The sequence below is a fragment of the Giraffa tippelskirchi genome, chromosome 12 (assembly GCF_054371585.1).
Source record: "Giraffa tippelskirchi isolate mGirTip1 chromosome 12, T2T-mGirTip1v1.2.pri, whole genome shotgun sequence".
In the NCBI taxonomy this organism is placed as follows: Eukaryota; Metazoa; Chordata; class Mammalia; order Artiodactyla; family Giraffidae; genus Giraffa; species Giraffa tippelskirchi.
In genome coordinates this window covers 34050835-34077702 of record NC_137286.1, presented here as the reverse complement: position 1 = coordinate 34077702, position 26868 = coordinate 34050835, and the positions used below count along the sequence as shown (strand labels likewise).

Here is a 26868-nt window from a genome sequence, read left to right as displayed (position 1 = left end):
ATATAAGTGATATTGCCGGAGTCCTGCTCCAGCTGGTCCAGCGGTCCCTCAGGATGGACGGCGTCAGCAATGCGAATGAGAAGACACAGCGAGTCTTAGCGTTTCCAAGTGTCTCCCAACTTTATTGTTTTTAAGACAGCTTTTATATTTTTAGTGGTACATAGAAACAAATGTAAAGTATAGAGTCATACCAATTCAGCTTAATGGGCATACCAATTCAGCTTAATGGGCCAGCAGTTTTGACCCTCATCGAAACCATTTGCATATCTTTAGTTACAAAAAGCCTCATTTTGTTTACATCATCTTCTGGCCTGGGGGCCTGCTAACATCTTGTGACTCTCCATTGACAAGGGTTGATCAGTCAGAACACTTTTGTATCAGGCACAGCAGGAAAGAATTCACCAATAGAAAGTTTCAAGGTAAAACCTGTTTTCAGTAATTTATTCTATGCCTTGAGCTTAACAGAAAAGAATGTGGTTCCATAAAGTCATAGTACAGCAAGCTGAAACAATGTAGTGCAAAGGTCAGTTCTTAGCAAAAATCACCAGCTAAATTAACAATTGTCTTATTATTTGTATTAAAGCTAAACTTTTATTTATATAAATTTCTAACTATTATGCTTTCATTATATAGGCTAAATACGTTAAGAGTAAAACCATAGTGAGTAAATATAGACTAAGTAACAGTTTCATAAAGCAATATTTCTTATATTTCTTAACAAGCCTTTTTTCCTACGAAGGGTTCTGTGCCCATTGGGGCTTTTTGTGCAGAGGCTCTCAATGCTGTTTTATTGTTAAGGAGCAGTCATGCACATTAGCTCCAAAGGCACAGGTATTTTTATCAAACAAACTAATATGCTAGCAAGAGGAGTTTAGATTAAAATACCTATATCCTAGACAATCTTATAGGGTGCCACCGTCCAAGGGCCCTATCAATCAGGGTTTCAGATTGATCTATTTAGGAAGAGATCAGGAAAGGCCTTTTACCTAAGTCACAGAAAATAAGAAGAGGTTTATTACAGCAAGCATCAGAAGGATAGATATCATCTTTAAGGTGAGCGCTGAGGCAGCCTTCCGAGAATCCCTGAGGCCTGAGTTGCTCTGCTCGTCAGGCCTTCTCCTCATGACTCTGTCATGGGTGGGATCTTGTGAGCTGGCTCCCGGCATGATATCATATGATATTTGTCTTTCTCTTTCTGACTGACTTTTCTTAGTGTGATCATCTGTAAGTCCATCCATGTTGCTGTAAATGGCATTTTTTGATGACTAATTAAAATTTCATTATATATATGTGTATACACACACACACACACACACACACACACACCACGTCTTCTTTATCCATTCATCTGTTGATGGACATTTAGGGTGTTTCCATGTCTTGGCTATTGTGAACAGTTCTGCTTATGAACATAGGGGTGTGTCTATCCTTTTTTTTTTTTTTGGACATGCTGTGCAGCATGTGAGGTTGTAGTTCCTTGACAAGAGATCAAACCCATGCCCTCTTCAGGGGAAGCATGGAGTCCTAACCACTGGACCACCAGGGAATTCTTATGTATGTATCTTTTCTAATTATAGTTTTGTCAGGGTATATGCCCAGGAGTGGGATTGCTGGGTCATATGGCAACATTTTGTTTGTTTTTTTGAGGAACCTCCATAGTGTTTCCCACTGTAAATTGTGGCTGCACCAACTTACATTCCTAGAGGCACTTCTGTACCTGTTCCAGGATGATGCAGGGTCACCTGTTATCTGCTGCACCTTAAGGTGGCCACGGCCCCTCACTTCACACCTTCAGACTGTCGTGTCGGTTGTCCTGGGCCATCATGTAGCGTTGGTAACCGTCTATCACCTCCTTTACGATTGGAGTCCAGGTTTGGTGCCTTCTGGTTGGACATTTGTGACCTGTGGGTAGTCTTTCATCACTTCAAGGGTAACCACTTTCCATGGAAAACCCTTGATGAAGGTTGGTTCTGGCTGAATACAGTCTTCACAGTTCTTGAGTGCCACCTAAAACCACAGGAGTCTGCTATAGCAGGCTGGATCACTGTACAATTTGCACACTGTACAATCACTGTACAATCTGGCATCATTTGGGTTCTGTTTGATGGACTCTGTCTAAATGCTTCCTGGGCTGGGGAGAGTCCCTATCCTGAAAACATTCATTACCTTTGTTCTTCTCCTCTGAAGCCAACGCAGAGCTTATGGAGGCTTTTGCTCCTTTAGAATTTTCCCTTCCTGTTGGCACTCTTTTTTAATTGGAGTATAATTGCTTTACAGTGCTGTGTTAGTTTCTGCTGTACAACATTGTGAATCAGCCATGTGTTTATATATCCCCTCCCTCCTGAGCCTCCCTCCCACCCCACTCCCCATTCCACCCGTCTAGATTATCACAGAGAACCGAGCTGAGCAGTATTGACATATATACCCTGCCATATGTAAACTAGCTAGTGGGAAGCTGCTGGATAGCAGAGGGAGCTCAGCTCAGTGCTCTGTTGGCATTTTTGGAGCACACCTGGGATTCAATGCTCTGCAGGAGACTTATAAAAATGGATGGCGTCCTTGTACTTCTTTGAAATAGGAGTTGCCAGTTCGAGCATAAGCTCTGGCCATCTGTTGATAGTCCTTCCGGCCCACTCCAACGGTCTTCTCACAAAGCTCCAGGAATTCACTGTAGTCACCCTTTGCAAAGAACGTGGCTGCTTGGTTGGTCACATAAGTCATGTTGGTGGAGTCCAGGCCCTTGGCTCTGTCATGGAGCTTCAAGGCTGTGTCAAAACCTTTCTCCTTATCATCCCCTGGTTCTTTGTCTTTCAGTGCCTGCTTCTTCTTCTCTGGAAAAATCTTCTTCCTTTGGCTCCGGCTTGGTCTGCTTTTGGGGAGGAGGTGGTGGTGCAGATGTCGCAACTTCCTCCTCCTCAGGCATACTGCCCGCACTGACTCTGAGAGCAGAGTAGTCATGATCAGGGATTTTGCAGTTTTGTGTCCAGGTTGAATGGCTTGTTTCATAGTTGCTCCGTTAGTTCCTGGTAGGTAGGGTTAGTGAGCTGTGTCCTTGTCCGGGGATCACTCTCCAACTTCCAGGACAGATTGAGTGTGTTGAAAGTGTTCATGAATTTCTTCTCTGCCAACCAAGCCTCCATGGTGTGTAAACCTTCTTTGAGCTGAGGATTGTTTGCCTTATGTTTTAAACCCTCCTCAGAGGTTTGCTTGTCTTCTTCAAATTCGTTTGAGAACTCAAGAGCCTCTAGTTTCCACGAATAGCCCTTGCCCCAGTGCCCCAGTCAGGCTTGAAGTTGAGAGTTTTGCAGCCATCCTCTGAGGGGGTTTCTATTGTCTGCGGCTTTTGTTAATTCTTGGTTTATGTTGTCTTGTCTCCTTCTAGGCCTAGTTGCCTTCACTGTGTGTCAAACATTTTAAAAGCATTAGCTTGAAAAATGTTTTGAGGATTAAGATAATGTTATCTTCCACCAGAGACAATTTTGTTTTCCTATCCCAGTGCCTGAATTCATGAGCAATTCAAGATCATTTTAATCCAATTTTATGAATTGAGACTGAAAACTGGGCTGCAGTTTATGTGAGATTTGGCTTACTTCCAGATCACCCTTATTCCCAAGGTATAGCCGTCCAGTGTTCCAAACCAATGGTCTATGGGTTTATAAGAGCCATACGCACACCCTGCCCCAAACTTTGGCAGGTCGTGGACTTCAACTTTTGTCTCTATAGTAACTTAGAAGCTCTTCAAAATACTGATCAGCTTCTCAGCTACCTTTTTAGGATCGGCCAAACACCACCATGGGAAATGCAGCTCCGAATGCTGAGCCTTCCTCTCTGAATTTTTGTCTCCTCCTTGTATCTTGGTTTAGGAATTCTTCACTGTTGTATTGACTCTCTGATGCCTTCATGCAGATTTCTATTTCTCTGCAGCCAGGGTTTTTATTAAAGGTAGACATTGTGCTGGTTTCCAGTTTTTCCCTTGGTTAATGGGATTCCCATGTAGTTCAGCCAGTAAAGAATCTGCCTGCAATGCAGGAGACCTGGGTTCAATCCCTGGGTTGGGAGATCACCTGGAGAAGAGAAAGGCTACCCACTCCAATATTCTGGCCTAGAGAATTCGCATGGACTATACAGTCCATGGGATCTCAAAGAGTCGGACACAACTGAGCGACTTTCACTTCACTTAAATGGGCAGTTCATACTACCTACGCCTTCTTGCTGCTGCTGCTGCTAAGTCACATCAGTCGTGTCTGACTCTGTGTGACCCCATAGATGGCAGCCCACCAGGCTCCTCCGTCCCTGGGATTCTCCAGGCAAGAATACTGGAGTGGTTTGCCATTTCCTTCTCCAGTGCATGAAAGTGAAAAATGAAAGTGAAGTCGCTCAGTTGTGTCCGACTCTTCGCGACCCCATGGACTGCAGCCTACCAGGCTCCTCTGTCCATGGGATTTCCCAGGCAAGAGTACTGGAGTGGGGTGCCATTGCCTTCTCCCTACACCTTCTTGAGTCAGAAGCAAAAGCATGGAGTTGGAAATGTACCCAGAAAGAATGAGTGTTCCCACTTAGCCCAAGTGGAGGGTGCTTGTTGCGGAGACATGGAGAAGTATGAAGAAAGCAAAATCATGAAGGGCTAAGAGCACCTGAAAGTGTGGGTTGCCTGGAAGGGATGTGTACCCCCGAAGACTTCCCACTGCTCCCACTGAGTGAGCTCTGTTCATGTCAGCTGAGTCGGGTGCTGCCAAGTCAGAGAAGGGAGGCCAGACACAGTTTCCACCCAAAACAGGTGTAAAGTCAGGGCTAGGACAATGAAAAATAGAAAACCCCAAATAACAGTGGCTTGAATAAGATAGACATCTATTTCCCTCTCATACCAAACAAGTTTGGAGATGGATAGTCTACAACTGGTCAGGTCACTTCACAAGGATGTCTAGGACCTTCCTGTTTGCTTCACCATCTTGCATTAACAGTCTCTACTTCATGGTTCAAGAGCTTGAGTTTCACATTTTAGCTAGCAAGGAGGAGAATGACAGAGAGTAACATCGCTTCCTTTTGGGGACATCTCTCATGGCGCTCGCAGTCCATGGGGTTGGAAAGAGTCGGACTGAACGACTGAACTGAACTGAAATCATGGTGCTCTTATCCTATTGGCCAGACCCAGATCCCATGGTCACACCAATTACAAGAGAGGCTGGGATATGTAGTCTTTATTCTGGAATAAAGGGATGCCCAGCTAAGAATAAGGGATAGTTGGGAACTTCCCTGGCAGTCCAGTGGTTAAGACTCTGTGCTTCCAATGAGGGGGTGCAGGTTCAATCCTGTGTTGGGGAGCCAAGATCCCACATGCCACGCAGTATGACAAAGAAAAAGAAGGGATAGTATTAGTAATGAAAAATAGAAGTATTCGGGGACAACTAGTGGTCTCTGCTAGTGCCCTTCCCTTTCCTATCCTATCCAGTCCCTCTCCTCCAGGAAGCCTTCCCTGACGTCTCTAATACTTACTAAGCCCCACTTCCTCTGCTGCACAGCTCAGAGAGTCTGACCACTGTAAGGAAATTTTGAATAAGAAAAAAAAATTACTAGATGTTTCCAATGGAAAACTATGCACTGTTTTGATTAGAACCATTCTTCTGAAACTTTGTGTGTGTGTGTATATATATATATATATATATGTATGTATTTTAAACAAACATTTCTCTTTTTCACAGTCTTACATTGAGGATGACTGATAGCACTGCAAAATAATCGTTTATAATCAAGCAAATAAGAAAAAGTCAGTTTTACAAGTATTTATAAATCTATTTAAACATTCTTTATTCCATATAAATTAAAGCTTCTTTGAATTCTCCCCTAAACTGGTTGTAATGTCTGCCTGGTCCCCTCATTAATACTGAATTAAACACAATCTTTAACATGTGTTCATTTTTCCATCTGTTTGAGAGCCATGATTTTCCTTTTATTCAACTTTCAACACCACATGCAGCCTGACTTGGTAAGTGGGGAAATCCAGCCAGAGGTTCCAGCAGCAGAGAGGCCAGTCTGGGCATAAAAACCCAGGAAAAATGGCATTAGGTGTCAGACCCCTGACCTTCCTTAGAGGACGCACCTTTGGAGATAAAGGGCAGGTCTGGGGCCAGGTTTCCTACTTGGGCACTGTCATTTCCCGGGGCAGAAGGACAGGTAGCAGGTGAGGCAAAGACTGGGGAGAGGCAGGCCAGAGGCAGGAAGGCAGGCAGTTGGCCTGATTCAGCTGGGATTTCTACTTGTCACTTGCTTCTGACAGGGGCTCACAGAATGATTCTGACCCTGTCAACATGCTTGGAATAGATGGGTTGACATCCTGGGTACCTGAGTAATGCAGTGATGGGCAGGGCTGTAAACTGAGACCCTGGGGGAGCCTGGGCTGGGTCCCAGAGGCAGCTAGGGAAGTGGGGGCTCTGGAAAGTGGCTGGACAGTGGGGAAGGGTCTGCCCTCCCTCCTGTGCTTGAACTGAATTAGCTGTAGAGCTTTGCTAAGGCTGTTCTCTCAGCCTGGAACACCGTCCCTGGAAGCACAATGAAGTGGAAGGTGCCACTTCTCTCATACCACCTCTCCTGGCCCTTCCCAGAGCTAGCATGTGGCCATCTCAGCAGCCATGGGCAGAGGTGAGAGTGGAGAGGGGCCTTGGCTGGAGCTGGTCTGGGGAGTGGGCCAGGACGAAAGTCAGCCAGGCAGGAGGGCCAGAGGCTCATGGAGAATTGAGACTTCAGCAGAGGATGCATAGGGCCCTGCCTTCCCCCACTCTTCTCCCTGTTCCTCCCATGAGCCTCCTGTCCTGTCCCGGGCAAGTGGCCAGAGCCGTCAGGCCATCATAGCAGCCCTTCTCTGAGGAGCAAAGTAACAGGAGATTAAGGTCTGGATGGACAGGCACCTGCCAAGGGGCACATGAGACATGTAAGCTGATCCCCACCCTTACTCCTCTACTAGGGGATTGGGAGCCTGGAAGAGACAGCCAGGAAGGGGAGGACCAGCTTCACACTCACCTTTGAAGCTGGAGAGGCCTTGCTTCCGGAAGGTACATAGGCAAAGCTGAGCATCCGCCGGCCCCACTGCCGGTGTGTCTAGGCAAATGTCTGCCTGGTCAGTCCTGGGATGACCCGTCCTGTTTCTCCTCTTGGGATCCCCCTCTTGCTCACTGCTGTATGGATCTCCAGGACTCTTTGGGTCTCCACACACCCTCTCTTTTGGTGCTGGACTAGGGTCATGGGATGACCCCCCAGTGCAGCCCTCCTCCTGCCCCAGGAAGCCACTGCCCCCAGTGATCACAGAGAAAGAGGGCTCCCCTCTGCACTCAGCTGTGTTAGGGAGCAGGGCATGGAGAGGGTGCAGAGCTCTTACACAGAACAGCAGACTAGATAACCAGGCTAGACTGTGGTCCTCTCAGGGCTGTGGAGCTGGGAGGAGGAGGGGAGGTCCTGATGGAGGGGCCTGAGCTGGCCCATGAGAAGAGGAATATTACCCAGCCCTTGGCTCCAGATCCTGCCCCAGAGGTTGTGAATCTTCTAAAATTTCTTTTTTTGAAATCCTTGATTTGGGGCTGATTCCCACTCAGTTTATTTCAAGGATGAAGACAAGTTATTTCAGTTATTGGGATGGCCTTCCTATTGGAGCGCAGGTGAGGAGCAGAGACAGCCCAGGTCTAGCCCAGCTCAAATGCAAGTTCCAGCACCGATGCTGACGCATATTGAGCCCCATCCCTGTGCATATCCTAAACCCTGATCCTAGACATAGCCCTGAGCCCTGATCTCTAGTTCTTGATTGAGCTTTCTCTGTGAGATTGTTCTCGATCAGCCGGGGCTTGATGGGGGGAGAGAGCATGTCCTCATCTCCCACCTCTGGAGCCTGAGCCCAGAGCCCTTGCCCAGTGGTGTGGAGTGGTCCTCAGGCACGTTTCTGTCCCTCACTCCTCTCCTGTCCCTGGGAGCTCCTGCTTTGACCATCACTGCTTAGCCAGCCTCAGTGCTGAGAGAGTCTAGTCCAGCCTGGCTTGGGGTGTGAGTGGCCTTCACTCTTGGACTGGAGCCATCAGAAAGCAAACCTTCCTGGTCCTGAGGGTGCCTGGGAAAGGGGCAGCCCTGCCCATCTAGGCGGAGGTTGGGGTTGCTGAGCTCACCATCTCCTTTGTGAAGCACTGACATCTCCCAAGACAAAGGCTTCCTGGCATCACCAGGTAAGACCTGGGCATCTCGGTTGCACAGTAAAGGGAGACAGAATGGGGGTGCTGGAGTGGGTTGCCTGGTCTGGGGGATGGGGTCATGGGCCAGAATGTAGACCTGTGGAGGGGCAGGTGGGAGAATGGGGGCAATGAAACTAGGACTGGAGGCAGGAGTTGTCAAAGAACAAAGCCTGCCCTTAGGAGGACATTCACCCCAGAGCCTGGGGGACCTGGACCCTTAACCTCTTCACGCAAAAGGGGCTGGGGTGCAGATGGCTGTCTCTGGGTATGTGGACAGAGTAGCTTGGGTTTACAAAGCAGTTGAGCTGCAGTTGAATGGCAGGAAAAGGGCTGGGCTGGGGCATTTGCCTGATCCTGGGATGATATATGTGTTAGGGTGGGGTTGGGTCATGGGGGAATTTTTCCCTTAGAAATGAGAAGGGGTGCATTCAGGTAGGAGTTGCTGGGTGGTGGTTGGAGGTAGGCAAGGAGGGCAGGAGTTTCTGGTCTGATTTCCTGCTGTAAAGGGTTCTAGGGATTATCTCCCCTTGAGGGGTTTCTGCGGCCTGACTGTCCTGAGTGACCTGGGACAGGTCTTGGACCCTCCTGGAGGTCACACACAAGCCAGGAGCCTGGTGGGAGAGGCTTTGAAAGAGATGAGAACCTCCTACAGCTGCCAGGTGTAGGGAGAGGTGTGGAGCATGGTCCGAGCCCCAAGCCTAACTGGCTCCCATGAAGGTACCAGACCCCTGCCCTTCCTGCCCTCAGTAGCTCAAAGCTGCTTAGGGCCACCCTCTTCCTTCTCCTCCTGTGTCTTCAGGGGAGAGGGGATGAAGGAGGTGGTGAGAGGAAAGCAGGACTGACCACAGCAAGGACCAGTAAGAGACTCTGGGTCTGCCCAGAATGCCAGGTCTGCAGAGGAAGGACCCCTTGACCTAAAGCCCACCCACCTCCACATCCAACATCCCCAGTCCAGGCCTCTGGCCAGGATTCTACGTGGGGCCAGTGCAGGGGGCATAATGGAGATTATTCTCTGATCTGCTCTCCAGACTCCCCTCCTAGCCTGACAGGGTGGGAGCTGGGGCAGGGAACAGATATCACTGCCCTCCACTAGGTCCCACCCCACCTGGACACCTGCAGGGCTCCCACCACAGTTACCACCTCCACCATCATCACAAGTTTACCATGACTGCCACTGTCGCCACAGCCACCCCCACCCCACCATCAGCATCACCAACACCCCGCCTACCCCTACCCAGATCATCGCCACCACTGAGACCCTCACCACCTCCATGAAGACCACCCCACCCCTAGACCAGGCAGAACTTTTCACTCTTCAATAGATTTTCAAGCCTATAACCTCTCAGGTTGTGGGACTGGCACACAAAGTCCTCATTCAACAGAGCCTGCCGCCCAAGGACAGAAGGGCTTTGCTGGAGGACACAGGGACTCGTGCCTGAGCTGCAGGGCAGGACTGTGGAAAGAGGCCAGGCAGACACAGCTCAGGGCATAGCTGGAGGCTTCTGCTGACCAGAGCTCACGGCCGGGCAGCACTTCTTTCCTGAAGGGAGATCTGGAGGGAATCTTCCACCTGCCTCCTCCCATCTGGTTCTGGGCTTGGCAGCCTGAGCAGGAGCCCTCAGCATGGCTGGGCAGTGGCTTCCATCTGCTGGGATTCTCCTGGCTGGTAAGTGGGGGTGTGGCCGCTGGGGGGCCCATTCCAGACCCCGCCAGCTCACTTCGGGGACTCCCATGGCTCCCGCATCAGGGGTCCCACATCAGGGCTGACCTTCCTTATCTTCATGTCAGCCTGGCTTTGTCAGCTCGAAGGATCCTGAGACGGGCCAGGATCCCCTCCTCAGCCCCCCCAGCCTTAGGTCCCCCCAAGGGCACTCAGGTTCACTCACTGGGAAAACCTGGCTTTGGGCTGGCCCCATGGGACTCAGTGCACCCTTGCAGCCAGAGGTGGCATTATGGCTTTCAGAAATGGGGCCCTCCCCATCCCTCACCCCTTTCAGCCCTCAAGCATGCTGGGTTCTGGAAATGTGATGAAGTGATTGCCTCATTCCCTTGCTGGAGGCTGAACAGCACTTGCCAGCCCCCTCCAGCAGCCTGGGTCTCACCAGAAAGGACTTCCCTTAGGACAGGGTCCTACTACGGGGTGGAAGAAAAGAGTGGGACCCTTGAGGTATACCCTCCTACCCTCACAGTTCCCCTTTCTGGTGGCAGGGCAGGGTTGCCCTGTCTCTGGTGGGCTTGGATCAGAGAGGGGAGATTTATCTGGAGGTAGACCAGTGGTTCGGGGCAGAGCCAGGGCCAGGGTTTGGGTCTTCTCGGGTCCCCTAAAGGAGGGCGGTGGCAGGGAGGGCAGGCACCTGAGACTGTGGGCCAGTTCCCAGCCCACCGAGCGGCTGATAGAAAAGGCCTCTCCTGGTTTGCAGCTGTCCTGGTGGTCTTGGCTCCCGCCCTGCCCCTTCCTCCGGCTCATGAAGACCTGGGCCCATCTCCTTGGACCTCTGGCACATCTGCTTTGCAAGGTGGCAGCAAGAAGATACTCTTCCCATCATTAAACCGCTTGGTGCCGGTCCCTGCAGTGGTCTCTCCCTCAGCCAAGAGGTCAGGGGAGGCTCCTGGCAGGAGGGCAAGAGGCCTTTTCCCAGAGGCCCCTGGGGACCAGCAAGGTCTCCTAGGCTTCCTCCTGGACTTGCAGCTCCTCCCGAACCAGCCTGCCCCTCTGGGAACCTCTGGCACCACAGGAGGGACCACACACAGACCAGCTCCATCTGCAGTGGCTGAGCCTGCAGCCCACAGCACCCCCAAGTCCCGGCCAGTGTCCCATGTGGCTGCACCTGGAGATGGAGAGGAGATCTTGGTCCCTGGGTCTCCAGAGAGGGCTGTCACATCACCACTACAGGCTTCTCCCCAACTGCAGTCCCAGCCCGTGAGCAGGAACCTCTTCAACCCCAAGGTCTGGACACCGTCTGCGTCAGGGGCCAGCAACTTCAGGCCAGGGAATGCCCCACTTCTGACATTGGCTCCAAGGGCCACAGAGAAGGCTGTGTCCTCAGCACCCCAGGGCCCACTTGCGTTTACATCGATCAGTCACATGTTGGCTGCCCCAGAGCCACTTCCTCCTGTAGCAACAGCGCAGTCAGTGCTGCACACGGCCTCTGCAGCCCTCACAGCGGTCTCGGGCTCCCCCAGAAATGGCCTGGCGTCCAGTCTGGGCCTGGGTCCTTCAGTGTCACCATTGCTCTCAACAGTATCCTCTTCACAGTTGTCATCAGCATTACCGCCACCATCATACCCACTCACATCCCCATCGCCCACATTGGCATCACTGTCACCCATCGTGGGCCCAGGTTCCCCCTTTACCGCCAGAGCCAGAACCTCCCTGGACGCTTCTGCATCTGTGCTCCCCCGCACAACCACAGGCTGTCTCTTCAATGTTTCCAGCTTTCCACCTCCCCAGCCACCTCTGGCTGCACTTCAATGGACAGTCCAGCCTAGGCCATTGGTCCCTGCCAGCCCAGCCTCCTTGGCCACCCTCTCCCTTAGATGTGCCCTTGGCCTTCTTGCTGGCTGCCCCAGAGTCTCTGGAGGTGTGGCCTCCCCCCAGTCATCTTCCTTGTCTCGTCCCCGCCAGACTGTCTCATTGCAGGACTCGAGATCCCCCTCCCCACGACCCAGCTGTGTGACTCACTTTGTAACCTTCAGGATCACCAATGAAGCCTCGGTGATGGCACTTGGGAACCCTGCCTCCCCGGAGTACCAGCTGCTGCGTGACAACATCCGACACCAGGTGTGGGCTTCCTCCTTTGCTCAGGAGTGCTGACCCCAGCCCACCCCGCCCCACTTGCCTCTGAGCACAGGCCTGTCTCTACTCTGTGTTTTGGCTCCTGCTATTCCTCCACTCTGGGCCACCTCATACCCTCCACTACCCTGGCCCTTGGAGGGGCCTCCCCCCCGCAACTCAGACCCTGGCCCCACAGAGCTGGTATCTCTCCCTCTGTTGGCTCCCTTCCCCACACTGTCCCATCCCAGCTTGCCTCTCCCTGTGAACCACGGCTCCCTGAGGGCGGCTGGGCCCAGGGTGGGATGCCCACAGGGGCTCTGGAAGTATGGAGTGAGTGAAACCCGCCCTGGGCTTCTCATTGGTGTGGGGAGGAGCATGTGGGTTGCATGGTGGGAGCCCAAGAGGTAGAAAGCTGAGCCTGTCCTGTGAGTGGCTCCAGCAGGAAGGGGGAGCCAGGCAGAGACTCTTGCAGAGGCTGGGTGTGGGGAACTCTTACAGGATAAGCAGAAGACTGGTTTAGATAGCTGGGGTCAGGGGGTTACCCACAGAACACCTTTCTGAGGAAGGAGAATTTTAACTGGGATGGACAGAAGGCTAAGCCAGATGAAATGAGCAAGCGTTTCCTAGACAGAGGAAATGACGTGTGTGAGGACCCTGAGGTGGAAAGGTGGGTAGAGGCTGAGGTCCAGGGTCACGAGTGAGAGGGGCCATCTGGAGAAGGCTCGAGGCCTGGGCTGGGCGGGGGAGAATTAGGAGGAGGGGCTGCCGCCTACAGGGCGGCGGCTGTGGGCATACAGGCCAATTGGATTGGAGAGCAATTTTCAATAAAACTGCAGAGAAGGAAAGGCCTGGGAAGGCAGTGCGTTTGCTGGATAGCTGAGGGCACCCTGCCATTCTCAGTAGAGGATGGTTGGCGGGTGGACTCTGGCAACCATGCGGGGAAGGCTTGGATGGCCCCGGGCAGTCCAGGTGGACAGTGAGGCCACTGCAGGGCCCGGACCAGAGATAACGAGGGTGAGCTGATGCTGTGGAGAAGTGGGGGGGCCGTGACGACCCTCACCTGGCTCTGTCTGTCCCCAGCTCCAGTCCCTCTATCATGAGGCCTTCTCCAGCTTTGAGGGCGTTGGTGTCCTGCAATTCAGGTGAGTGAGCGAGTCTCTCAGCGTCTACCACCTGTCTGCCAGCCGGTCTGCGCCTTCTCAGGCCACAAGCATACTCAGCCAGGCTGCCCTGCCCTGCCCAGCTCCACCATAGCACCTTGAGGGCCAGAAAAGCCCTCAGTGGGCAGGCAGGAGGCCCACATCTGGTTGTGCGAGCTTAGGGGACCTCCTGCCTGCTCTGAGCTCCAATTCCAGCTGCAGGATTGGGGTAGGGGTACCAGGTTTTGCCTGAACCTGGTAGAGAAGGCAAAGGACTTCCTTGGGGCCAAGAGCCCTTAAATGACATGTGCCTGTGTGCTAAGTCACTTCAGTCATGTCTGGCTCTTTGCAACCCTATGGACTGGAACTCACCAGGCTCCTCTGTCCATGGGATTCTGCAGGCAACAATACCCATGCCCTCCTCCAGGGGATCTTCTCAACCCAGATATTGAACCCACGTCTCTTACATCTACCTGCAGTGGCAGGTGGGTTCTTTACCACAAGCCCCACATGGGAAATTAAATGACATGTAAGCAAGTGCAAATTCTCTGGGGTGGGGCTCTCTGATTCTGAGCCTCTGAGGATGCTGTGGGAGTCCTAATGCCAGATTTGGTCAGCAGATGCCAGTCCTGAAATCTTATAGAAAAGGTTGAGGAAGTCCAAATCATCACAGCTCCATATGAGTTGTGAGCTCAGTGTGGACCTTGATGGAAGCTTGATTATACAAAGTGATGGGAAGTTCACCACCACTATCTTTCCTTGACCCAAGTTGGTTAGAAAGTTTCCCCTCTGAACTGAAATCAGTCTCTGGATTCCCTGCCATGGGTCTGAACAGAGGCTTTGTCTTCCCAAACCCAGGAGGGCACAGTGCAAAATGGGTACTCTGGGGAAGGATGAAGGAAGCCTGGGTCCTGAGGCGGCTTGTTTTCAGATCTTTTCCCACAAACTCCTTCAACCCCGTGCTCAGGCCAGGCTGCCTCCTTGGGACGTGGCCACATGGCCCACCTCCCACAGGCTTACAGGAGTTCTTCAGGCCTGTTACCTCCCTCTCTCCCGACCCCCTGCTCCATGTGATACCACCGAAGATGTTTTCCTCAGTCTGGCTTAGGCTGACTTCCTGCTTGCTCACAGCAGCCGTCTCCCTGGGCGGGATTCCCAGTGTTCCCATCAGAGCCAGTTTGTTGGGCTATCCAAGGGGACTGGCTTTCCCAAGCACCTGCTGTGTGCTCTGCTGACTGCACCATTAGTCCTACCGAAAGGCATCATTATCCCCATTTTAGCTAGGAGCTCAGCTGAGGCCCAGAGGGGTGATGTCAGCGACCCGGTCCACAGCTCCCTCCTTCCTCAGGACCCTGGTCCAGTGCACCAGCTAGGTCCTCATCTGTCCCCCAGGGTTCTCCCTGTCCCCACTGGACCCTTGGTAAGGAGGAGTCTGTCCACAGGCCCGACTCTGCAGCTGTGAATGCCTCCCTTGTGTTTGGGGGCCACGTCCCGGGCCCCTCTGCCCGTGAAGTCCTCTGGACCCTGCACCGCTCAGTGAAGGCCGCAGGGCGGATGCTGGGGAACCTGTCCTTGGATGAGAGCAGCCTCGCCTCGGATGGTGAGTCTCTGCCCGCCCATCTTCCCCCACCCCCTACCTTTATTAGTGCCCATGGACAGCTGGGGGTGCTCCCTAGAGAGGTGCACCCCCTATCCCAGCCATGAGGCAGGGGGCGGTGGATCAGAAGGCTTCCAGGGCCTCCTGAACTCCCAGCTATGGCTCTCAGGGTCCAACCTGACTGACCTGGCCCTGGAGACCCTCAGCATCCATCTCACAGCCATGGAGCCCTTCCATCCCCTGCTCCTCCTGCCTGGCTCTGCCCCCTTTGTCCTGCTGGAAAAGAAGATCCTCCCACAGGTGAGGTGGCCTCTGGCCTGCCCTCCAAGGCCTGGGACTCACTTTGCCTTCCTTGACTGCAGGCCTCTGTGGCGTGGGGGTGAGGGGTGGGGCGGCCCTCAGCCATGGCCCTGTGGGAGGAGGCAGGCATGGAGGGTAGACAGCCCTACCCTTTGGGCCCCAGTTTGAGGGATGACATTCTGCCTGGGGTTGGGGAGGTTGTCTGGGGCAGGCAACAGCTCGTCCCAAGGGGTTATGGTCAGGCTCTGTAACCAGACACCCTACCCAGGGCCAGCACTAGGGTGACCGAGGGAGGCACCCAGAACGCAAGGTTTAAGGAGTTGCTCAGTTGCCTTATGCCAGTCCTCCCCACCCGACGCTAGGTCTCAGGAGAGAGCTCCAGGCCCACCCTGACTTCCAGGACTCCCCACAGGTCTCAGCCCTGGTGGCAGAATTCTATTCAGCACATCCCCAGGAGGGCCCCCTGCTCCTCTTCAGGTAGGTGGGGCTCTCTCCCTGCAGCCCAGCCTGCCCTCCTCCTCTCCTGGGGGATGCCCTGGGGCAGAGGGGGCTGTGAGCCAGGCCATGGGAACCGTGGGCTCAGGGGCCACCAGGGGAGGGCTTTGTCCCAGGTAGCCCCAGCTGGCCCTGTAAAGCTCTGCCTTAGGAGACAGGGAGCCCTGAGCCTGAGGATGTGCTGGGGTGGGAGGCTAGATGCCTGCTTCTAGAAACACGTGCTGGCCGAGCCTGTAACCCTTGCACTCCCCCCTTGTACTTGCCCTAGTAATGCAGACCAGTGGGTGGGCGTTTACATTGAATACAAGTTCCAGAACCCCATAGGTACCCACCTCCCTGGCTTGGCCAATCACCTGGCCCGGAACATAATGGATCCTGCTGTCCAGAAATCCAGCATCATGGCCAATGGTGAGTCAGGGCTGGGATCCCCGGGTGTCCTTGGCCGGCAGCCTCTTGATCTCTCTGGGTCTCAGTGTTCCTCCTTTGGAGATTGGACAGAATTTCATCTCAGTCACACATACTCTTGTCCTGGGGTCACAGAGAAGAGTCAGATGTGGGACCTTAGGTGGGGAGCTAGATAGAGAGGCTCTGTGGGCCGTCGTGTCTGTCATAACTACTTGACGGCTCCCTTATAGGGGGAAGGCAGCCACAGACATCACATAGACAGATGGGCGTGGCTGTGCACCAGTACGACTAGACGGATACGGAAACTTGTATGTCATGTAACTGTGCCACAGGATACCATCTTTTTGATGTTTTTCAACTATCTGAAAAATGTAAAAGTATTTTTAGCTCATGGGCTAAGGCAGCAGGGCTGGACTGAGCCTCAGACTGGATTTGGCTGACTGTTGGCTGAGAGTATAGAGGTTGGGGTGTGCAGCCCAGGGCTCCTGGGAGACGGATGCAGGCTGATGGCCATCTCCTCGCCCATCTAGGGGAGAAAGCAGAGCTGGTGCTACGCGAAGTGTGGCTGCAGATTCTGAACCAACCTTTCACTGAGGCCCTGAAGGACAAAGCCAGCCCTAAGTCCCGGAAACTTCAGGCGCAACTGACGAGATGGGTTAAGTGGGGAAGGGGAGGGAAGAGCAGGAGGCTGGAGGCCTCAGGGAGGGGCCCCAACAAGGCTGCAGTAAGGCCGTGACCCTCTTCATCTTCTCTGCTCCCCAGCTGACCACCATCCTCAGGCCTCTGCAGACCTTCGGCCAAGTGGTGGTGGAGAAGTTCCAGTAAGTCCTTGGCGGCTCTGGGTGACCTGGGGCCCAGGGCTGGACTCTGAGGGTGGGGTCAGGGGCTCAGAGAAACGGCCTTTCTGAGTGAGGCCCCCAGGCTCTCTAGCCTCCTGACACTGGTGATGATCCTCTGGCCAGGCCTGACCCACTGACCGCCAGGGTGGCCGCCACCTTCTTCAGGCCTGCGCCGGCCCAAGCCGTCATGCAGGGCTGCGTGCTCCAGGGTCTGCGAGCCCTGCAGGAAACTGAGGGCCTTTCCATGAAGATGGTCATCCCAGACCTCGGTCAGTGCCTCCCTCCCTATCTTTTATCCATCTGCCTCCTGCCTCAGGCCTGTTGCCTCGCTGCCCCTGGTTGCACTGACACTGCGGCCTGCCACCCCTTCCTCCACTCCCTTCTTCCTACTGCCCCCCAGCTCTTTAGGGTTCAGGTCCAGCCTCCTCTTCCTGGGAGCCCTCCAAGGTGGCCCCAGCTTCAGAGCTCTGTTCTTGCAGCACTTCTGGGCGAGGACTCCTCACTCGGGACTCCTCTATAGGCCTGGCTGTGCCTTCTCAGGGGTCTGTGGTCTAGAAAATGGTGACCAACACCAGCCATCTCCCTGCTTTGTTCCACAGCCTCAGGTCAGCCTGACACCTTCATCCCCTGCTATGCTGTGGCTCTCATCATCCTGGGTCTCCTGTTTATTGCACTCACCTTGGTCCTGGTGAGTGTCTGTCTGGGCCAGGGGCATTTTCCTGAGACACAGGCTGGACCCTTGACCCTCTGAGTCAAGCTGAGGGCTCATTTCCCACCTGAGCCCACCCAAAGGAGCTGAGGGGCTTCCAGCCAGAAAGCTCAGCCTGACTCCACCCTTCCCACTCCAGGTGCAGAAGCGGAAGACCTGCTTTGGGGTGTCCAGCCAAACACGGTAAGGCACAGGGGTCAGTCCCTCTGGGGTGCTTACTCTGGGTGGGGTCTGCCTCCCAGCCACCAGGGCTTTGTGCAGAAGGGTGTTGACAGAGCCTGGGTGGTACAGTCACTGTGCCCCAAAAGTTTACCCCTTCTCTCATGAGGGCTGATCCCGGGGTGGTCAAGCAGAATCCTCTAAACGGGCTCCACTTACCCTCAGAAATGCTGCAGTGGGTGGGTGGACAGAGACAGAACTCAGGGCCCCATGTGGCCAGGAGAGCTGGGACAGGGAAAGAGATCTGGGGGTGGGGGTGGGGGGTTGCCTCCACCACTGGAGCACCAGGCAGTGACTCCTCCTCAGCCTCGGAGAAGGGGGGACCCCAGGGCCAGGTGGATGCAGAGGAGGGTGGGGAGCACCACATTGGGGTACCTTGTGATTCCTGACTCCTGGCTTTTGTCTTTTCCTCCATCCCCAGGTGCCCCTTCCTGCTGTTGCTCCTCCAGTGAAACCAAATTCCAGACCTCTCCTCCTGCCCCAACCTGCTCCCAGCCTTCCAGAGTCAGCGCTCAGCCCTGAGAAGCAGGGCCAGAGCAGAAAGGCCCTAGCCTGAGCTCCCCACAGCATGGGGAGGCTTCCTCCCTTCCAGCTCAGCCAAGAACTAGACTCTGAGGGAGTGACAGAGGCGGGCTGAGGGGAGCAGCACCTCCCCACCCACACCAGGGAGACCAGCGTGCATTAGCCACAGCAGCCACCTCCACCCACAAGGTCTGGGAAAACCCTCCAGGTTACCGTCATACTCAGGTCAAGCCCTGGGGAGCGGAACATGGCAATACGGAGGCTGCAGAAGATGCGGGAAGGGGAACAGACCTAGCTTCCTCACACCTGGCCTGACATGGTGGTGGGGCTGGAGGTATTACTGGCCTCAAGACAAACTCTGGTTGTTTAGGGTATGGAAAATTAACAGGAGCAATCAGAAGTTGGTATAAGAGATTGCTTTTGTTTCTAGGCAGTCATCTGACAGGAGGACATATGGGGGAGAGGCTCAGAGTAGAGGAGGAGGAGGTGGAGCAGAAGACTGACAGGGTCAAGGGTGGGGGTGGGGACTCCTGGGGGCAAAGTGTGGCCCCAGCGTCACCTCTGCCTTAGGGTCGGCCACCCTCAGACGAAAGGGCTTTGAGGGCTGGTGGCCAAGGTGAGGCCTGGTTGCTACTCAGCAAACCAGAGCACTGGGTATGCACCAGGGAAGGTTGGAGCCGTGGGGCAGGCCCAGTGCAGAGAACAGACTGCCTGGCTAGGGAGGCCTAAGAGGGAAGCCAAGCTAACAGCCCCTCAGAGGCCTGAGGATAGGACTGTGAAGGCAGCTTTCCTGGAGGACACCAGATAGGTGAAGGCTATGACTCACAAAGCTCAAGCAGCTCCTGGAGCCCCTGCGATGTGAGAAATTTGGTAGCACAGGGTGATGGCCTTTTAAAGGCTTTACAATATTGCTTCTGTTTTATGTTTGGGTTTTGGCCGGGAGGCAAGTGAGACCTTAGCTTTGAGACCAGGGATTGAACCCACACCCTCTTCACTGGAAAGCGGATTCTTAACCACTGGACTACCAGGGAAGTCCCTGTGGTCTTTGAAACCATCACCTAGAATGGAAGGGGACTCCAGCTCAGTCTTACCTGAAAGGCTCCCTCTACCTACAGAAGAGCCAGCAGGCCCAGTGAAAGGACCCAGGAGCCTAGGGCCCAGACCATGGGATTACCCAGCAGAAGACAGCAACTGACACCAAGATGCCAGAGAAGGTCAACAGGAAGGTCACCACGTAGAGTCAAGTGTAGTTGGCAGCTACAGCTACCACGTGGCCAGGAGATTCCTCTGTACTTCTGGAATATGCAATCATTCATTCATACTCCTGAAGTGCCCCTGCCCCTCAAGGCCCTACCCCTTGGTACCCAGAAGACCAGCACCCGTCTTGGGTCAGCCCCCTCTTTCTACAACTTTTGACTCAAGGGCCAGAGCAGGCCAGGGACTAGGAATAGGCCCTGGTAGACGCTCCCCTGGCAGTCAGGATACCTAAAACATCCCTACTAATGGTTTTCTTTTTAAAAATATTTATTTGGCAGTGCTGGGTCTTAGTTATGGCATGCAGGATTCTAGCTCCCCAACCAGAGATTGAAGCTGGGCCCCCTGCATTGGGAGCGAGGAGTCTTGGCCACTGGACCACCAGGAAAGTCCCTATTCCTGCTAGTGTTTTTCTTAGGGAGGGAGGGTTATGCCAGCCTTGTTCTCCCAAGCTGCTGCCCTTACCATGAGAGTCATTTTAGGGAGAAAGGAGAGAAGGGGGTGAGATAAGCAGGAATCAGCCTGAGGGCCAAGGTTGATGGTAAAGCTTAGTCTCCCTGATCTTCAGGTTTTGGTTGCCTGGTCCTCCACAAACCAGGCTAGAGTGTCATGTGAGGCCTTGTATGAAGGTAGAGTTCAGACACACCCAGTGACTTCTGTGGGTTTGAGGGAGAGGGTACAGGGAAGGGAACCCACACGTGGGGACCTAGCCTGGTCTCTCTGGAGATAAGGTGACAATACCTGCACCACATAAGGAGAAAGGGTCTACCTGGCAAGGTGAGCCAGCCAGATGGACGCTGGGCTGGGCAGACATCACCAGGGTCTGCTGGAGGGCGGAAGGGCGTGGCAAGCCAGCTCCCCGACACAGACAATCGAGTCTTTCCTAAGCCAGTCTTCCCTGTGGGCCTGATGGTGCCTGCAAGACACTTCCCACAACCCACCGTCACACAGACTTGTTTCTCAGCAACTCTGGAGCTGCGCCACCCCAACCTCCAGCTAAATAGAGGCTTAGAAGTAAATGTGCAATCTACCTTTATCACGTCGCCTGCCACCTCCAGAGTTCAGTTCATTCTAACAACCTAGTATTCACCAAGTACCTGTGACATAGGTGCTACCATCCCCACATCACAGCTGAGGAAAGGGAGGCAGAGAAAGGTGACAGTCACAGAGCTGGGCTCAGACCCTAGCCTCCTGACTCCAGAGCCTGCGTTCTTGACCACGTGCCTATGGCAGGGGTAGGGCTAGCATCTACACCAGAAAGGTGAAAATTCTGTTGCCCACCCAGGGGCAGGGCCTGCAGCCCCAGGTTTGTGGAGGTGGCAGGGCAAGAAACAAGGCAGCCCACTGGGCCAGTGCCTCTCCAGGGCCTGCTGGCCAGGGAAAGTGCTGTCAGCTGAAACCCCTACCCCGCAACATGCACTGGGAACCTTGAATCGGCACCTGCTGGAGGCCCGGGAAGGGGCTCAGCTCCCACTGCAACTGCAGGAGTGGGAGGCAGGCAGGGATGGGCAGTCTGCCTCCAAGAAAAGCATGACCCCCTGGCTACTCCAAGGCCAGGCCCAGGCCTACCAAGGTGGTTGTGTCTCTGGTGAGGGGCTGGTAGACAAGAGATGCGATGTCCGTGAGGGTTAAGGACAATTGAAACAATAGGCAAGGCAATTATGTTCAGTGAGAGCCTGGAGGGGCCAGAAGTAGACAAAGGTCAGCTGGGTCCAGGTCTGGCCCCTGAAAGGACCGCAGACTGGGGGAGGGGTGTCACTCACCAGCCACAGTGAGGGAGCTCAGGTCCACAAGCAGTTGGCCAAGGTCATCAGTACCTGGGGACCATCCACCAGGCCTGGCTCTGTGCTCAGGCTTCTGCTGGCCTGAACTAGGGAGGGTGGCATGCATGCATGCTAAGTCATTTCAGTTGTGTCCAACTCTTTGCGACCCCATGGACTGTAGCCTGTTACGCTCCTGGGTCCATGGGATTCTCCAGGCAAGAATACTGGAGTGGATTGCCATGTCCTCCTCCAGGGGATCTTCCCGACCCAGGGATTGAACCCATGTCTCTTATGTCTCCTGTATTGCCAGGCAGGTTCTTTACCACTAGTGCCACCTGAGAAGCCCAGGGCTGGTGAGGGGGCGGGGCGGGGCTTGCCCAAGAGAGACTACAGGGGCCATGAGCTTAAACAAGTTTCCTCCTGGGACATCTTGTCCACATAAGTCAGACCTTATCCCCACCCTCAGCCTATAGCCAAGTTGAGGCTTGACAAACAGATGTCAGTGCTGCAGGGAGGAGGCCTAACCTCATCTGAGACATCCAGCAAAGCTGTGTCTTACATCTGCCAAGAAGATTGATCAACAACAGAAAGACCTTCAGGACTAAGTCCAGGGCCCAAGAACTATGGGCTAGATGTCCACCCAAGGGCTGGAAGGTGGCAAGGTGATGGCCCCAAGGCTCCAGCAGGAAGCTGCAGTGACCAGAGCCAGTCTTGGTGGGACAGCCCCGGGGATGGCTATGACCTGGGTCCCTCAGGGTTAGAAGAGGGGGACTGCCAGGGGAGGGGTTTAAGGACCTCTAGGGAGACAGGCTTAGGGTCTTGGGTACCTTGATTAGAAAGCAGGTGAGGGTATCTTTCCCAAGGCCAGGTAAGAACCAGGGGGCTTCCTTGGTGGCTCACATGGTAAAGAATCTGCCTACAATGCAGGAGACTGGGGGTTAGATCCCTGGGTTGGGAAGATCCGCTGGATAAGGAAATGGCTACTCACGCCAGTATTCTTGCCTGGAGAATTCCATGGACAGAGGAGCTTGGCGGTCTACAGTCCACAGAGTTGCAAAGAGTTGGACACGACTGAGCGACTAACACTTTCATTTTTCACTTTTCTCAACTAAGAACAAGATGCTGCAGCCCAGATGCCAACTCTCCTTGAATAGGAGATGAGCTGGCAGGGAAACCAACCCATCTCCTCCCTCCCCCTCCTAACCAGATGTGAAGGGAGACGAGAGGCTTTCACAGGGCCTGTCCTGCCCGGCTGCTCTAGAGCTGGTGGGGGTGGGGAGAGAAAGCGCAGCTGAGTGAGAAGGAAGTCCAAGGTCCCACTTTGCACCTGGACAAGCTGCTTGCTATCTCTGGGGCCAGGAAACTCATAGGGGAAGGGCCAGGTTTGGCAGTCCTGATCCCGGAACCCAGAACTACCTCTCGAGAGGACAGCCTATGGAGCCTTGTCCTCCTGATTCTGTCCCCAGGCCCTGGGAATAGCGTCCTCCCAGCTCAGATGCTATGGAGATGGAGGGGCTGCACCCGCTTTCGGCTTGCTCTGTGGGCTTGAGTTGGCCTTCATTCTGAGCAGCGTTAACAAGGTGACAGGCAGCTTTGCGGGCTCCAGGTGCTCCAAGGTATACCCTGAAGGGCACAATACAGTCAGAGTGTTAAGACAGTGAATAGGAGCCCCGGGCCATTCTGGATCAGTACTCTAGCTTTGTTTTGCCAGAGACTCTAACCCGGGAAAACCCCTACTGTCATAAGAGGATGTCGATAGGGCCTTGGAAGGCAAACAAGGGCAACCTCAGCTCCCAGAAGGCCCAAGACAAAAGGAGGCAGGGTTCTGGGCTGTTCTAGAAGGTGAGGCTGGGGCAGATGAGGGCCTTGCCCTGAGGGGATCACAGCCATCTGGGTCCTAGTTTCGACTCTCACATGCCATCCTTTAAAACCCAGCCCTAACGTGAACCCCTACAGAAAGCTGTACAGTGAGGAGGCAGGAAGTGGAGGATGACCCTTGGGGAAAAGGTTCATAGGGCTAGCTAGGGGAAGGTTTGAGCTGGGCCACGGGGCAGTCAAAAGGGTAGGTGACAGGCATCCTCACAGGGTCAGCCAGGGAACCCAGGAGGGACAAAAGTGAGATAGTGGGCATGTTCCAGGAGAGAGTGGGCAGCATTTTCCCCACGCACACCACTGGGGCTGAGCGAGGCCAGGCCCATGCACCAGGGGCAGTAGGTACCCATGCGCTGGCCAACCTTGGCGCTTGGCTGCCACGGTGCTAGGAAGACCTGAGGTGGCAGGCAGAGTCTGCCCCAGCCTCCACCCACACTCACTCTGGCTGCAGGGAGCTGGGATGGCGAGGACTCTGCCAGCGGGCTAGCCAACATTGGAGGCCAGGCCCCTCCCCAGCCTGGAAGGGGCTTCAGAGACGGGCAGGGCCCCAACCCCAGGCTTAGCAGTCTACCCAACGCATGGAGCCGAGAAGACATACTAGAAACAGACTGGATTTTAGGAGGCCGGCAAGGAGGACAGGAAGCATCTGGACAGAGGAGAGGGAGGCCTCTAAGCATGGACTCCACTGGGCATGACCACCTAGGAAGGACTGGGCTCGGTTCTGTCATTAAGAGCTGGGGCCATGGGGGATCTATCCACCTTGCTGCCTCAGTTGGCCTTTGAAGAGGAAGGGAGGGATAATTGCCTCTCACGTGGAACCCAGGACAAAACAAACCATCAGTCCCACGTGGGTAGAGAGAGAAAGGCCAGGGGCAGCAATGTGTGTTTGGGGCCGGGCAGGAGAAAACTGCCTTCTTTGAGAGCCAAGGAGAAAGGAAAATGAGCAGAGAGGAACTCCCAGACATTCGGCCTCAGGCCCCTTACCAGCCACCCCCTAGACAGGCTTCCCCTTGCTCAGCCCATAACTTGGGTGGCACTATTCTTACTGTCAGGATGACTTTCAGGTTGAGCCGGGGTGGGGATGGGGAATGAGCAGTGCATAGATGATGTGCATGGAAGTGGAGAAGGGCATGGGAGCCTTGGTGGCCAGGCCCTGGGCACAGGCAGGCCATGCTGTAACAACCTGCCGTCTGTGACCGCCAACTCTAAAGTGCCCACATTCCAGGCCATGACTGGAGCCAGGCCCCCTCAGGGGCTGGGGATAGAGTGGAATAGGACACAGGCCACCCAACCATTACCGGGCTTTGGGCCTGCTGGTCAGCTGAAAAGACAGAGGGACTCTGCTCGAGGGAAGGACTGGGCCTGGACTGCTCAGACCTGCCTGTGGGACAGGGGCGGTCCCACAAGTCTGACCAGAGGGGATTTGTAGTCCCCTCAAAGTGCCCAGCCCTTTACATCCAAGTGGGAGACATAAAAAGAGGGACAGAAACAGCAGGCACTCCCTGCAGCTGGCTACGGCCTCCTGTGGTGGTCTCCAGGACCCCTGAGTGAGTCGAGCTGGGGGCCCCAGCAGCCAAGGCGGGAGGACAGTTGGGTCCTCAGCACTGAGCCCTTCTGCCCAGGGACACGCCCACTGCCTGGCTCTACCCTGAGAGCCAGGGCCTAGTGCCGGTAGGCTCTGCTTGAGGGTGATGTCCTGGGGGTCATTACACCTCTATGCCCGGGGGCTCCAGTGTCCAGGTTGTGGATGGGCCAGCAGTCAAAAAGGAGGAGGCTGTGGGTCTGGACTGGTCTGATGCCCTGGCGTGGGTCCCCCAGCCACAGAGCCAATGGGGAAGGGGGAAGGGGCTCTGCCTCCCTGAAGTCCGTGGCATCAAGCTCCAGAAGGGTCCCTGGGAGGAAGACCAGCACGAGAGGAAGTATTGCAGAAGCCTCAGGGTGGGCCCAGCTGGAGGTTAGGACCCCATCAGGGAGGTCAGCCTGGGGACCACAAGGAAACAGGGAGACCTGCTGGGGCTGCATGGAAAGCACACCGGGTGCACAGAACGTGGCACCAGCTGAGCAGGGAGAGGTCTCCTTGAGGCAGGCCAGGGATCCTTTGCTGCAGTGCTGCAATGCATGCACCCAGACACACATCTCTTTGCTCAGTTGGGGGCAAATTCTGGATGAGATAGAAAGAGACCAAAAAGCCCAACTGCCGCTTCTGAAGAACCGGGACCAAAAGCAGGATACTGAGCATGCCCTCTGCACACAGCACCACCTAAGGGGTGGGCAAACCACCTAAGCCACCCTCTGACCCAACCTCTGAACACACCTCTACCCTCACCCCATATAAGTAACCTGCTCCCCACCACCACCACCATCCTGAGAGCAAGCAAGCAAGGGAAACTGTTACTTGTTCTGGCTCCTCCCTGTTGCAGCAGGGGCCCTAATAAAGTCTTGCCTGAATTTCCTGTCTGGCCTCTGATCAATTTCTATTGATTAAGGAGGCCAAGAATCCTGGTTGGCACTGTCCCCACCAGTCCTGAGGAGTGTTGGAGGAAACTAGGCTGCCAGGGGAGGGGGCCAGGGGTATCCAGCCCAGGAGAGGGGCCTGAGCTACCTCCAGTTAGGGCAGCATGAGGTCCAGAGAGGCTCCAAGCTGGACAACTGGCAAGGGCTGGGGAACCAGAGGCTGGGGGCCTGGGACACCCATTGGGCTAGAAAGCGGTGTTGGGGAAGCAGCAGGCAGAGCTGGTGGGGCCCAGATGTAGTGGCTGGGACTTGTGCCACCTGTGGGGCTTAGCAATGCCAGTGTGCTGGTAGACAGGGCTGGGAAAGACAGGCCACCTGGAAGCAGGTGTCCATGTGTCCTCAGAGCCAGAAGGTGGCAAGCTGAGAGGTGGCAGGGAAGTCTGGTCAGGGTGGCCCTGGCTCTCCCACATCGAGGAGGTGCCAAGTTTTGCAGAAAGGAGGGCAGGGCCCAGAGCTGTTGGGGGACCCAGGCCTCCCCAAGCAGGGGCTTTCATCACCACTCATGGTGGATGGGAGCCCAGGCCTCACTGAGGACCCTCCAGAAGGAGGGCCAAGCCCTCAGCAGGCAAGAGGCTGGCAGAAGCTTCTAGATTTTCTGCTGTGGGGCCCCAAGCCAAACCCCAGTCCTTCTGACAGTGGGGCTTGGGGAAGGGAGGTTTAGTAGGGTTTGAGGAGAAGCCACCACTCTTGGAATCCCAGGCTATGAACCATCAGGAGGAGAAAGGACCGCCCCGGCCTCACTACCCCTATGTGAGAAGGACAGGGGCTTGTTGATGATTTTATCTGGGGGCTGGTGGAAAGAGGAGCAGGGGGCCCCCTGCCAGGCCTGGCAGTCATTGGAGGGGCCTCTTGAGGTCCTTCCAAGGAGCTCAGAGGCTCAGCAACCCCTTTCCAGGAGCCTAGGTCCCTAATTCCCTGAGAAGACACAGGGGCCTGGGAATTGGGCCCCTGGAAGACAAAGGCAGGGGTGCAGGAAGCGGAGTGACCAGTGCAGGCTGAGGCTGGGGCAAGGTGAGGGGGGCCAGGTGGGGTGGCTATAAGCTCTGAGTGGGCAGCAGCTAGAACGCCCATGGTTGGGGTCCCCAAGGAGCCCCCCACCTGCCTGCCAACCTCAGTCCAGCCAGGGGAGAGAGAGGAGGGCCCTGCGGCCCCTCCCCTGGGGGCTGGAGGCCGGTGCTGGACTGGGCTGGGCACCCCCTTGGGGAGTACGAGGGGTTGGGGGGATTGGGGAAGCTGCCCAGGCAGAGGTCCGGAGGGC

At 54.9% G+C, this 26868-nt stretch overlaps 1 protein-coding gene and 1 pseudogene across 1 annotated transcript; one reads left to right on the top strand and one right to left on the bottom strand.

Annotated features, from left to right (window-relative positions):
* Nucleotides 1–1783: 1783 nt before the first annotated feature.
* LOC145528596 (stress-induced-phosphoprotein 1-like) lies at nucleotides 1784–11537 on the bottom strand (annotated as a pseudogene).
* A 4250-nt stretch (nucleotides 11538–15787) lies between these two features.
* Nucleotides 15788–18617, top strand: LOC145530583 (taste receptor cell protein 1-like). The gene is made up of 6 exons (XM_081552146.1): nucleotides 15788–15921; nucleotides 16449–16573; nucleotides 16681–16739; nucleotides 17357–17445; nucleotides 17606–17649; nucleotides 18107–18617. The coding sequence occupies exons 1-4, from the start codon at nucleotides 15882–15884 to the stop codon at nucleotides 17370–17372; spliced, it is 240 nt and encodes a 79-aa protein (XP_081408272.1). The 5' UTR covers nucleotides 15788–15881; the 3' UTR covers nucleotides 17373–17445; nucleotides 17606–17649; nucleotides 18107–18617.
* Nucleotides 18618–26868: the final 8251 nt, after the last annotated feature.